At 41.1% G+C, this 14,094-nt stretch overlaps 1 protein-coding gene and 1 long non-coding RNA gene across 2 annotated transcripts in view; one reads left to right on the forward strand and one right to left on the reverse strand.

The window, feature by feature from the left end:
• The window catches only part of LOC306842124 (voltage-gated potassium channel KCNC1-like), a 51,849-nt gene extending 43,537 nt beyond the window's left edge, over positions 1 to 8,312 (reverse strand). The window contains 1 exon segment of the mRNA XM_079372207.1: positions 7,692 to 8,312. Coding sequence (XP_079228333.1) covers positions 7,692 to 7,739 — 48 coding nt within the window. The 5' untranslated portion in view covers positions 7,740 to 8,312.
• LOC306842137 lies at positions 832 to 8,675 on the forward strand. Its single transcript, XR_013781673.1, has 3 exons — positions 832 to 1,985; positions 8,312 to 8,421; positions 8,587 to 8,675. It is a non-coding gene; the product is annotated as an uncharacterized lncRNA (long non-coding RNA).
• Positions 8,676 to 14,094: the final 5,419 nt, after the last annotated feature.

Below are 14,094 nucleotides of genomic sequence, written 5' to 3' on the forward strand. Positions count from 1 at the left end.
ACTCGATAACCAGGTGAAGGAAAGGCACACAATGACCTTGTGCAGGTGCAGTGGGTGAGGAGGGGTGGAAAAGAAGGGGGGCAAAGTTGTTTTTAAGACAACAGCTTGGTGCAAAAACATGCCAGCAACTTATTTCTGCAACACATGACAGCAGGTACATTTGAGCACATTCTTTATTCAGCATCCCCACAGTGATGAAGAACTCCACATCCAGCACGAGTGTGATTTGTTTAGGGTCCCCGCAATGATAAAATCCCTCCTCCAAACACTCTTTTTGAACAATTTTTCAAACCATCATCTCCTGTGGGGAACAATCTCTGAATTGATTATCTCCACGCTCTGATCGGTGTTCATTCAAATCTTCTCACTAATTAGGCCACAGTGAGTCCTGAGTATGCATCCTCCTCCCAATTCCTCTTCTTCCCTTTTCCCTCCTTCCTTTTTCTTACCCAAGCCCGAAAGTGTGTGAGGTTTGCAAAGACTGACAGAAAGATTGGAGAAATTGAGGAAAAAGTGGGGATTCGAATGACTCACTGACGTAACCTGCAGCACCTTCTGTGTGTGTGTGTGTGTGTGTGTGTGTGTGTGTGTGTGTGTGTGTGTGTGTGTGTGTGTGTGTGTGCATTTGAACATGTGTGATTGTGTTAATTGGCTCCCGAGAGTGCCGTGTCCGCACTAATGTTAGATCTCCTCAATCAGCCTGTGTGCATTGCTACACACACTGCTGCAGCCCCCTCCAACTGCACAGAGCTTCGAGTGATGCACAATGCTCTCTCGCTCTCTCTCTCTCTCTCTCTCTCTCTCTCTCTCTCTCAAAGGCAAAGTGTGTGTGAAAGAGTGTGAGGGGGAGATATAGTGGAGAAAGAAGGGAAGGTAGAGGTTGAAAAAGACAAGGGGGAGGAAGAATGAAGGGGGAGGCTGTAAATCAGATATTTAAAGGATGGATGTAGAAGGATAGGACAATGAGGCGAACAAAGACCTTCAGATATGGGGACAAAACAGAGAGAAAAGGACAGACAGTTAATGCAGCATGAGCCCTTTGAGGGAAGATACAGTGAACAGCAATCGTGTAATATTGCCTCAACACTATTAAAGGAAGAAGGGGAGGAAGAGCATAAGGGGGAGGAGAGGGAGGGCATGGAAAAAGAGTGCACAATAAAAGTGAATGAATTCTGCTGCAGTAAAAAGCCTGAGTTATTCTCTCTCTCTCTCTCTCTCTCTCTCTCTCTCTCTCCCTCTCTCTGAAGACACGCGTCCATACATGCTCCGTATCTATGTTGTTAACCTTTTTCTCTATTCAAAGAACTGCACCACTCTCCTCCTCCCCCCTCCTCTCCTCTCCTGTGAGCTCTCAACGGCCCTCCCCCTCTCGCTCCCACTACTCTCTCTCTCTCTCTCTCTCCCTCACTTTCGCTCCCTCTCTCACTCTCATATTCCGCATAAAGGAATCACATTTTACTGAAGGAGGGGAATCAAGGCTTCATTTCTTCCAACACTTTCTCCTCTCACAACACTGTCTTATCTCTACCCAGTGCCCCCCTCTTTTTCATTCTCCCCCTTCACGTCGTCTCTTTCTACCTTCCTCCCCCCCCTGTTACTGCATTTTACTCTGCTGCATCTTTCTTCCATTTCCCCCCTCTCTTGCTCCCGTCCTGTCCCATTTCATCCCTAAAGTAAGCTTCCTTCACTTTGGGTCAACTCTCCTCCTGCGCCTCTTCCTCTTTTTCCCCCCTCACACTTTTTCTCTCAGTCATGTAGGACACTGCAGTCTTTCTCTTTCAAACTTATTTGTTTGATCATTTCCCTCCACTTTTTTATCTCAAGAGACAACTTTTTGTTGATGGAAAAGTTTGCTTTCTCTATTTGATCCAGATCTTTCACTGACATCGAGGTTATTTTTAGTTTTCTTTTTAATCACAATTTGATTTGGACCTTTTTGGTGTCATGTTTTACATTTGGGAGATCCTGGAGACTAAACCACACAGGTAAGATCTTCTAAGATCAAGACTTCTGCATGAGGTTGGAAATGCTGAGGCAGAAATATTTGGCACATCACACACGTGAAACTATAAACAGACGGTCTCATGTGCACTAAAGAAAATAAGAATGCAATGTTACATGCCTGAAATGTCCAAGCTTCTTTTTCCCAGTGTTTTCTGAAAATCTTAAAACTTGCTTGCCAAAAAAATTAAATCTGCATTTTTTTCGTAATTGTAACTGCATCATTCTGAAAAAGGAGTTGAGTCGACATCTTTGCAACTTAATCTCAAGAGAAAATTAAACCTGTAGTAGATGAATTCAGAAAGAACATTGTAAATATGTGAAAATCTGGATGCTTAAAGGTTACATACTTGATATTTCTACTTTCTTTGTGTCAATTATTCGCAGTGTTTGCTGCAGGAGCATCAAATCTGCTTACTTGCCAAAAAAAAAAAAAACCTGCACTCCTCTGTGGCTGAGTTGTACTGCATCACTCTGAAAAAGTAGTTTCACCTTCATCTTTACCTCTCAAAACTGAAACAACCCTTGAACCTTTCTTAGGTAAAAGAAAGAAAAGAAACTAGATCAGACAAATCAGAGGTTAACAGTGTTAGATGTCTTACATTTCTATATTTTTTCCAAACTCTCAGCTGAAAGTCTTCTGTTTTTTGGTTAAAAAATAAAATCCAGTACTCCTGTATGGCAGTACTGCTCTGCATCACTCCTGGGAAAAAAAATAACCCACACAAATTATTTTGCGTTAGAAAGTAATGAAGGTGGGAAATAACTGGTTACTGTCTCGTTAGACGCCTTTCTTTCCAAGTCTTTGCAGTGTTTGCTGCTGGAGCAACTTTCTTTGCTTTGACTCATTTTATATGATCAGAAACTACTAAAATAAAATACAATCTAAACAGTTTAGAAGCGAGGTTAGGTGTGAAGTTGGGAGAATACCTTTGTCTTTAGTCAGATTTCTCTTGGGGTGTTATTTTGTGCAGGCTCACTTGTGTTGTGGACTGGATTAGATTTCAGCACCACGGACAGCACCACTAGCTCCCTTTCTCTCTGAGACAGACTGAAGGGATGCTTAACTTTTCCAAGACAACCCTTTATGATCTCAAACTTTGATCCATTCGATTCCTTATTTTCGGGGGCTTCACTTGGCCTCAGCACCTCTTTTAACTTTTTCATTAGTTTCTGTATCTTATTGGGTTACTGCTGAATATTTTATAATTGAAAAGCCACAAGGCTGTAACTGTGGTGACAGAGAAGTGTCTTCTCTGTCCAGCTTAAGTCATGTGTGGCGAGCTTATTGATTTTAAAAAATATACTCAAGTGTTCCTTTATTCACTGGGGATATTTGGAGCTTAATTAGGGTAGGATGCTATCCTGTGTCCCAGCTCTCCTCAGAAGTTATTGCTTTCAGGTCTTCAAATGTAAATAAAAGTATTTTAAAATTAAAGTTATGAGCAAGACCAGAATACTTAATAAATTTAGATTAAATGAGTTTGATGTATTCAAGCTGCAATTCAGGAGAGGGTCTGCAGTTTGAGGGTTTGTGCTAAAAAGGGGGGGGGGGGGGGGGTAGAAGCATCTCTTAAAGGGCCAGCATCACCACTTTTATCACTGACAGCAGTGCGATCGCCGAGAAAAAAACAGCAGAAAAAAGAGGGGAAACATGAGCGGGGAGGTAGTGAGAGGAGAGAGAAGCTACGTAAGGTGAGCATTGGGTGTAAAATGGAGGTAGGGAAGTGGGGATCCAGGAGAGTTTTCATAAAAGGAAAGAGGTGTGAAGGAAGGCAGAGCAGAAGAGGCGAACGACTGAGTGAGGAAGCAGGAGAAGGAGGGAAAGGAGAAACAACCTCCTCCATAGCTTTTTTTCCTCTCTCTCTCTCTCTCTCTCTCGCTCTCTCCTGCAGCATTTCCTGCTTCGACCACCATGTCCTGCGCCACCCTGCTACTGAGAGAGGATGGGAGGGAGGGGTATGTGCACACACGCACTCACCTGGCTGCAATAAATATGCTCAGAAAAACATACTGAGGTTGAAATAATCATTATGAAGCAGATTGTTTCTGCAGTGGATTGATGGATAGAGAAAGAGAGCAGGGAGGAGATAGTAAAAAGTGTGCACATGGCTGGTGCACGAATCATGCACTGACACTAATATATATTAGCAGAAACACTGCAGCAAGAAGGGGGGGCAGGGAGCGCAGGATTATGGGATGCATGGACTGTGAGGTACCAGGAGCAGTAACCGGGGGGAGGGGAGGAGCGAGTATATAGTCGAGAGAGAGAAATAGACGGAGACAGATAGAGAAAGAGAAAGGGGGGACAGAGAGAGAGAGAGAGAGAGACAGAGGGAAGAATTTGGAGGAGTGCTGACTATGCGGAATAGAGTGAGCAGTTGGCGGAAAAAAAGGAGAAAGCTTTATCAATCACAGAGGGAGGGAGATGAGATGAAGGAACAAGGTGATAAGAAAATGAATGGGAAGACAGGTGAGGTGGAGAGGAGACAGAGGGGAAAATACAAGAGGGGAGGGGGAAAAAAAAGGTGAGTGTGTGTGTGTGTGGGGGGGGGACCATAAAAGACGCCACCTGGTTACTAAGCTGTAAGACAGAAATGTGGTTTAAATGGTGTGCAGTTCTTATGAGAGGAATAAAAACATTGCAGTGATGGAGAAAAGACAGGGGGAACAAATCGTAAGGCTGTGTGTCTGCATGCGCTTTTGTGTATGTGTGAGAGAGAGAGAGAGAGAGAGAGAAAAAAAGGAGAGATAGTACGAATTACGTATGTGTTTCTGGTGCGGAGCCATTTTTTTCCCACCCGCTACCTCATCAAAGGATGTTACCACAAGGCTTCACGCTGTTCAATCCATATCATCCCCCTCCCTCTCTCCTTTCCTCACTCCTTCATATCTACCTTTTCTACTCTCTCTCTCTCTCTCTCTCTCTCCCTCTCTCTCTCTCTCTCTCTCACACACACACTTCCCAGTGTTGAGGAGACCCCAACAGGAGAAAACAGGGCACTGCAGCGCGGTGAAAAGCATTGCGGTCACCTCCCCCTTTTAGTGCAATGTCACAACTCACACTGCCCCCCCCCCCCCCTCCCCCAATTAAATAAAGAAATCACCATTGCACCTTATGTGTTACTCCACGAGAGGAGAAAGGAACCAGAGGAGGAGAAGAGTTAGGATAGTCAGGTGGCATTTATATTTGAACAATGAAAATTGTACAAAATATCATGAATGGATGCAGTGGAAGACAAAATAAGGGAGCAATCTGGAGAAAAACAAGCCCACATATTGAGTAGTGCTGCTAGTGTAAACAGAGCAGGGGGGGGGGAACAAGACATTTCTCATCATAAAGGCTCTATTCCCAAAACAGGAATTAAAGAGCCAATCAATTAAGCAAGCAGGCCAATCTACAATGGGGCAGCTCCTCTACTCGACAACACCAGCAGGGAGTTCTCCAGGGACGAACCAATCCACACACACTGCAGCAAAGAGACGCACTCAAGGGGCTTTCGCATATTGGTCAACCCCTAATCATGTTGCTCAAGACGATGATGCTGCTGTATCTCACTTGCCATGAGCCCCTCAAGTGAACTTTTTCTCCCTCAGAGAAGAAGAATCATGTGCTCCTGGTTTGCTCCTTTTAGCTGGCAGGGTATGATTAATACATAAGGCCATTTCAGGAGTAGAAGACAGCAGAACTGAAGCTCAGCCAGAGTCCAGAGGAGGATAGTTGTTGAGATTTTTTTTCAAAGGTACACATGCCCACAGGGGGAGATTTGACACGAGGAGGCAAAGTGACAGGATGGAGAAAGAGAAAGGGAAGTTGTGATGATTGCTGCAGGAGAGGTAAAAAACCCCAACCTGAAACACCACCAAGCACAGGGGGAAAAAACAGAAGGATAGAGTGTCATGTCAGGAAGGGGCTTTAGTTTTGGACCGAAGTGCAACTTTTTAAAATCTGGCTCTTGATGAATCTACATCAAGAGCAACTAGCTTTAACCCTGACACCTCCCACTCCCTCTCAGGTCATTTTAACCTGTCGGCTCCTAATTCATGACGCTGCTATTCTTACATGATTTGGACCACTATGGTCCAGAAGCGCAATGATTTTGGAACACATGATCATTGCCTTTAAACTACCCAGGAATAAGACGTGAATGAGGGCTGAAAAAAAGTAATCAATTAGGCTCTTAACAGTTAGAGGAAGTTGGGTTTAGGAGAATAAATGAGTTGAAAGGTGAGGCTCAAGGTCACGGCTTTGGATTTTTTAAAAGCGTGATCAGTTGATGAGTCAGTTAAGGGACGGAGAAAAAGTTAACTGCAGGAAAGAGAGAAACTATCACGACCAAGGGGAGAGGACAGGGTCAGAGCAAAGAAATGCACAGGACACGGCAGATGCGTAATCAAATCACAGCCTTAAAATAGATTTATTCCCCTGGTTGCTAAAACAGCAGCGCCCTCTTTTCCTAACCCCATCACAACTCTCACATCCTCTGACAGCATGCCACTGTCTGTCTCTGGTGGGAAGGGTTTTTTTTGTGCTTTTTTTTTAATGCTAAAATCGAAGGGGTGTTTTCTGGGTTACCCTCAATCTAAAAATAGCATCAGCTGTAGATTTATAATGCAGGATTTGAGGAGGAGGGTGCAAATGGAGAAAGAGGGGGAGGTAAGAAGAGCATGCTGAGCCAAAGCGAGGCATGCGTTTGGAAGTGATATGGGAAGAAGTAGAAGAAGAAGAAGAAGAAGAAGAAGAAGAAGGAGAAGGAGAAGGAGAGGGGTTATGAAACTGAAGATGCGGGGTAATGCGGACAGAGAAATTATACAAGATAAAACAGGTCGGGTCTTTAGACTTCCTGGAAGACACGTCGATGACACAATGTCCTTATTGTTGTTCCACGCCACTAGCCATCACCACCACCCTCCCTCTTTTCCTCACACCTTCTCCTCTACCTCTCTCATGTGTGCGTGTTTGTGTCAGCCCTCTCACCCTCCTTTCTTTATCAAACCTCCATTTTTTCCGAGGCCTTGACACTTACCCACCGCTGTTGCACAAAAACACACTTTAACAGTGACACACGCTCACACACACACACACACACAAACACAATGGAGGCACATGCAAGTAAAACAAAAACACAAATAAATACAGGCAAGGAAGATAGTTGCTCATGCAAATTGAAAAAAAAAAAAAAAGGCTGAGAGGAATGCACACACTCAAATACACACACATTCCCCTCAGAGGCATGGAGCTGCTCTGATCTAGTGGTGTAGATGGGGAAACACCCACCATTTATGCAATGAAATGTTTAGATTTATAAAATAAATACAAATTGTGGGAATAAATTAGTTGATAAAAAAATATAGCTGTTTATAGCAGTTTGTCTGTTTTTTAGTTGCTAGAAAATACATGTAAAAATACAATAACAGTATAAATATTACAAGTGGAAATTTTTTTTGACGTATTCTGGCTCTTGAAATATTGACCAAAGCACAAACAGGGTACAAGAACATAATTAATCGCTGCTGATGTGGATTTAACGATACTTGTTGAATGCAGGCTAGACGCTGTATTTTCGCCTGTCTTCCTTTTAGAGCTTCCCAATGAAGAAATGCTCTCTTGTTATAGACGGTATAAACGCAGAATGAAGCCACCAACATACAGACACTTAAATATATACACAGACACGGTTAATACTCACTTGCTTTTGGTTCAGGTTCGTTTCGAGCGCGTGCAGAAACACGCACATCAAGCTTACAGATCAATCAAATCGTAGTTTTTCTTTGTTAGATCGCTCTTTGCTTAAGATTTCACAGAGTATCCAGTTTCTCGCAGGCATTCAGATGATTTTTTTTTTAATTTTCCCCAAAAGACCGATTCTAATAGTTCAACACAGGATTGCGCGCGACTGTTGCTTAAAAAAAATCTCGTTATTGCCGATTGTTACTTATAGCTTATGGTCATGCTGATGATGGCAAAGGGATGAGTCTTTCGGATGAAATGAAGCAGAAGTCCCCCTGAAAACTGGCTCTTTTTTTCTCTTTGCTATTTCCCTCGGTTTCAGAGCCCCTCTCCCACCTCTTTGTTATTGCCAAAAATAATTGCCAGCCTTTGTTACAGTGTCTCTACGCTTCCAGGCGCAGGGTGTAGCTACCATTCAGATCTTCCTCTGTCTCCCCCTTTTTTTCCAAAACGTTTCAATGGAGATGCCTCCCTCTCTCTCTCTTTCTCTCTCTCTCTCAATGAGCCTTTTTCCCTCACTGAGCCTCTCTCTGTTCCTTTGGAGGAGCGTCACCTTCTGCACTATTTTTTTTCCATCAGACGATACATGTGGGCGGATTAGAGAAGAAGACAGAGGGGTGGGAGGACCCCGGTGAATACAGAGGCTAATTTCTCACAAGGCTGCTGAACTTCACAAACACATATGCTGGGTAGATAAATACACACAAATGTATATTTTTCCGAGGTTTAAAAAAATATTGATGATGATTTAACGCCATGTGTCTTCATTTTATCTCTCTTTCTTTTTCCCGTCTTACACTCCCCACACATGCTCACTCTGCTGGACGGACGCACAAACACCATTTTGTCTACAGGTTCCCAGCCTTGGCTGACATCAGCAGTCATGTGGTACGGCAGAGGAGCAGGTGGGTGATATGACAACTGTGGAGTAATATGTCCAATAGAATAATACTTATAACAACAACAAGAAGAGACAGACACTGCTCTGATTGATTGGTCTTTGCTCTGAAGACTGCAACAAGACACGCTGCAAGAACAGCTTATCAGAGCATTCACTTTTTTTTTAAATGTCTCCTTATTTGGATCTTTTTTTATTTGCCAGGTAATCTGTTTTCAGTATAGCATGCCTTTTGTTTGGAAACATATTACAGTAGAAGCAGGACCATTAGCTATGTTGCTGATGCACTTGTCGGCAGGAAACTCATCAAACATCGCCTCATAAAAATTACAGCAGCAGTAAAAGAGCAAAGGCCATTGCTTAAGTTTCCTCTGACCACAAAATGTTCTCCTAAGAGCAAAGTGCGGGCAGAACGAGGATGAGTAAAGGAGGAAGATGGGCGGGCTTTAAAAGTGCATTTAAAATAAGTACGGGAAAGATTGATGCACTGTCATTTAAAGCTGCTGTTAGTTATCAAAAAAAACTCAAAATAAAATAAAAATTAACATATTGCAGTTATAATTATTTTTTAAAGTAAGAGCAAAAAGAAGCTGCATTCAGAATAGCCCTTAAAGCCAACTCATGTGTCCAGACTGCAGGAAAAACTTCAGAATCATTTCGAACAAACTTAAAGACAGACTTCTCACTGTGTGGACACATTGCTTTACACTAAGCCTCTGAACTTTCATCCACTGTGTTTTTGTCGAGCAATTGAGAAAGGAAATGATCTGTTGAATGTGGAAAGTGGGATACAGTCACTTCTTTATTATGTGAAAAAAGTGATGCATTCAATTGCATGAAACCCCAAAAGGGCCAAGAGGAGCAAGTCTTAGGCTTTTTTGTGAGCATTACATTCACTCACCTTTTCAGCATTTTCTGATTTCTCACTATATATTATCACTGTCCTGTGAGACCCTTTTCACTGTTTGGCCCCTTAGCAGGTACATGTATTTGCATGTCATTGCGAACATAAGCTACATTCACATGAAAGTACTCCAGATCTCAAAAAAGCTGTCTTGTCTTATTATCCATGTCCCCTATTAAGGACCCCATATGGCTTCCAACCAATAACTACAAGCGTTCTTGTATATGAACAAAACATAACTCTATTCTACACCTCATTCATTTACAATCCCTGCAAACCCCCTGCAGCCCCTTCAAGATTTATACAGGTGTTGTACTCAATGTAATACTTGAAATACATCAAACTGTCTCTGCAAAATCTGAAGGATTCTTTAACCAGCATGGATTACATTTTTGTTTTTGGAATGAAATGATTTGAAGTCTGAAACCTTGCAGAAGTTCAGAAAATGCTCGATGCTGCAGACTAATATTTTCATTTTAAGATACATATGCCAACAAGCTCTCAGTCACAATACTGCGTTAATGTTGACCAAGTTCCCCATCTTTGTTCAACTGAGAATGTTGTCATGCTTCAATTTTAGCATTTGCAAATGGTTGCAAAAACAGAGTACAGCTGAAGTTCATGGGACTCAGATGAAAGTGTCAAACATGTTAAATTGTTGACTTAATGATAATGCTGGATGAACAGGCAAGAGATCCTTCTCCTCATTCATAATTTTACATAAAAGGATCTAAACTATTGCAAAAAATGTTGTGGTACTCTATCCAATACCAGACGAGACATTTCATTACAAACAAAAGGAAGTCAGTCAGCTGGTGGTGCTGGAGGAAAAGTGAAGAGATCCCAAAACTCACGATGAATTTTCTGGGGAACATAATCTATCTTTCCAATATTTCCTGAGAATTAATGAAGTTATTAGTATATTTCATACAGCAGGAATGTGCTGGAGAAGCCATGAAAAATAAATTTTAAAAAAGGCCTACATTTTCATCTACAGAGCATCAAGCTATCAGGGATAAAAGTGCATCGACTCTACATTCATTAACAATTTAACGATTAAGAACGCTATGTCATGTTTTACTCCAAACTCTGTTTGTTCTATTATAAAGTTCTGTTGGTATACATTTGATATGTAGGTAAAATAAGCACATTTCATTTTTTTGATGGTTGCAATCATTGCAACAAAATAAAACGAAGACTTGGTCTCAGCATCACCTGACGAGCAGGGAGTCATCTACAGAAAAAAGCTGACAGCGTTTCTTCATCAACCCTCCATAAATACTGGATGCCCAACTTAGTGTGCTCTAACAGCGAGCATTAGCCAACTCAGACACATCCACGAGCAGGCTCTTGGCGGCAGCATCGTGCGGCTCATGCATAAGAAAGTAGAGAAAGCAGCAGACTGAAGAGACGCTGTGTGATCACGAGAAGATTAAAGCCGCAAAAAGCGTGATAGAAACAGCCAATTGTAAATTGATTCTGAACATACTGTATATCTACAGTATGGTGATGTGTATGTTTGCACATGTGGGGACTGTACTGCGATGTCAACACAAAGAATTACTGGCCTTGAGGATGCAAACACTATTATTGACAATGAGAAACTGGTGGGTCAATAATCTGTATTGACGTTGTCCATCACTTAAGGAAAAACAGCGACTTGGAGCGGTGAAAAATGTCCCCTCTGAGATGAAACCTTGAGAGATGTTCAGGTCTGTAACACATTTCATGTCAAGCAGAGGAAGGCTGCACTGGGACATCCAATTGGTTTTTGTGTGAGAACTAAAACAAGACACAAATCAACTTTTGCAGAGCTGCAGAGCACACAGGAAATGTCAATATTGACTCTAATCACCTTTGAGACAGAAACAATGTGCAGCAGTATGGAAGACTGTAAGCTACATTTTATTGGATTATGAACTCAGAGGCATGTTAGAGAAAGCAGTGATGCATTGAGTCCCATCATGAGATTTGTTAATGTGTGGATGCAGCCCTATTAACATGTCATTTCCAGTACTGCAGCTACCAAGACGAAGATTCTTGCAACCTGCTGTGCAAAGACACCACAGAGCTACGTGCTACAGCTTTGTTATGTTTCAGGGACTATTTTCTGCAAGTCACTGCTACTGACAGATGAGCTTATGGCTCTGACGTTTAAGAGTTTAAGGACAATGTCTTATTTGGTAATTATTTTATACTAAGGCTTACTGAAACTACAGCTCAATACAACACGACATTGCTGTGTAATCAAAACAAACACAACCATTTTATTTTGGAGGGGTCTGCAGCTCTGGCATATGACTGTACATGATGTTCTTCCAGATTCCGGCTGATATCACAGCCAACGATCACACAAACATGAAAATAATTCCTTGAGGCAATAAAAAAAAAAAAAAAAGGCTGTTTGAAAAAAAGGGATATGTTTTCCTTCTAATTTGAGCCAAATGTGCGATCAATATCATGTTGAATAGATGTGTTCATTTCACCTGTGAGCACTTACAGTAAGGTAATACATGGCACATTGGCCGAGTAATGATTGCAACAGTGTGGTTTGATATGTTTTATAAAAGAAGTTCAATAAAGCTATAATGTTGATTTCAATTCTCTGGTGTATTTACTCTTTATTTGTACATATTTGTAATTGTTCTGATTTATTCTGTTAAAAAATCATTTGATAATGTTTGTATTTAAAGAGTGAACTTTCCTTTGATAACACTAAATACATTTGGGCTAACAGAACATCGCTGGAGGGAGGGCAAGGTCAAAGCGCTCATTATTGTCATGAGCTAGAACTGAGCAGTTTCTTATGTCGTAGAAAACAAGACATTTTCTTTCCACTGATTGAGTGGAGTCAAAGCTGAACCCTAACATAACATTTGATCGTTTGCAGAAAGGACTCATATGGGCTATTTGACTTGGCCTCAATTTCTTCTCGTTATTAATCTTCATACCCAGTTAAAAACATCCGAAGCGTATGAACACATACTTAATCTTCTGAGAATGTCAGCTTTAAGGTTTGATGTTTAATTGGAAAAATATATGCAGACTGCCAATTTCCATCATTCTTATTTTGTTGGTGCTTACTGTTTTCCATCATGTGGTTAGTAAAAAAAAAAAATAGAACAATAAACAGTAAGTTTAAAATCCTTGTTTTGACCGTCAATCCTCAGTTATTTATCCAACCCTTAAAGTTATGATTTAAAACATTTAAACCAGCACATCCCCATATTCATGAACTTTAAAATGCGTGTGATTCCTCTGAACATTCTTATTTAAATTGCATATGAAATTCTGTTGGTGAAAAGGATATAATGCCAGACTACCCACAAGTAGCACAAGTATGGCTGCAATCGTGACTGGACTGATGATAGAAGAGTAATGAAGAGTTAGAAGTCTCTTCAATCCAGGAGAGATCAAACTAAAACTAACTTGAATAAATGAGTTCAACTTTTTTGACTTTTGTGATGTATAATTAGTTAATAATTAGTATACTTATTTTATTTTTATTTTTAAGATTCCAGCTTTGTACTATAAAAATCACCTGCTTCACATACAGGAAATATATTATGTGACAGGGAGTGGTAGATTTGTATGGAACTTTTTTTTAAATGGATGCTTTCTTAATCCCAGAGGGAAAATTCTGGTTCCCAGCAGCTCTAATGCTCATGTCATCTCCAGAACTGACTGAGGGAGGGACTTTTCCACAACCGAGGGGCTTTGACTGCAAAGGCTCGGTCCTGTCAAAGTTTGTGACACGAATGAGGGACAGCCCATCAGGCCCATTTGTGAAGATCTAAATGGCCTGGCTGTTGCATCGGAGCTGAGAAGATCAGTAATATATGAGGGTGCCAATCCATGTAGGGCTTTGAAAACAAACAATGCAAACTTAATATTTGTAGTTTAGTTAGTTACAGGACATTTTTCATTTTTTTATGGTTAATGTCTCTCATCTGAACGTAGATCAAGGTCATTTCCAGTTAAGTGATCAAAGCTCATTCTAATGCACTGTAGGGTTCAGATTGTTTCAACTCGTACTGATTGATGAAAAGAAGTGCTAAACGTTTACCTTGTAAATCAGCTTTATCCGTCACCTGTTAAATCCAGAACACGTGTTGTAGTGGCTATTTGTCCAGAAAACTCTCAAAAAAATAAAAATATAAACTTTAAACCTAATCAAATGACCACTGATGCACCATTGGGGCTTTGATTGTACGCACGCAAAATAAATAAATTTTCCATGCAGGAGATGTACGGTTTTTTGTTGGATTATGTCATTTTTAAGTAAAGCAAAGAAAAGAACAAAGAAAAACGTGGCTCCTCTCCTGCCTCTCTTGAGCTCTGTGTGTGGTAAAAAACCTTAGGCCCACCCAGGTGCATGCTGGTCCTCCACCTGCCTCTAACGTAAATAACCTAGCCCACTGTGTTACCCACAGTATATTCTAAGTACAGAAATTGGTAAAATAATTAAATAAACAACACCACCCAACCTACTAGTAAACTAAATCCCAAACCTAATTATAACAAAAATGAAATAGCTCCAACACGTGTGAACTAACTTCT

The sequence above is a fragment of the Symphodus melops genome (genome assembly GCF_947650265.1).
Source record: "Symphodus melops genome assembly, chromosome: 21".
NCBI classification, from domain to species: Eukaryota; Metazoa; Chordata; class Actinopteri; order Labriformes; family Labridae; genus Symphodus; species Symphodus melops.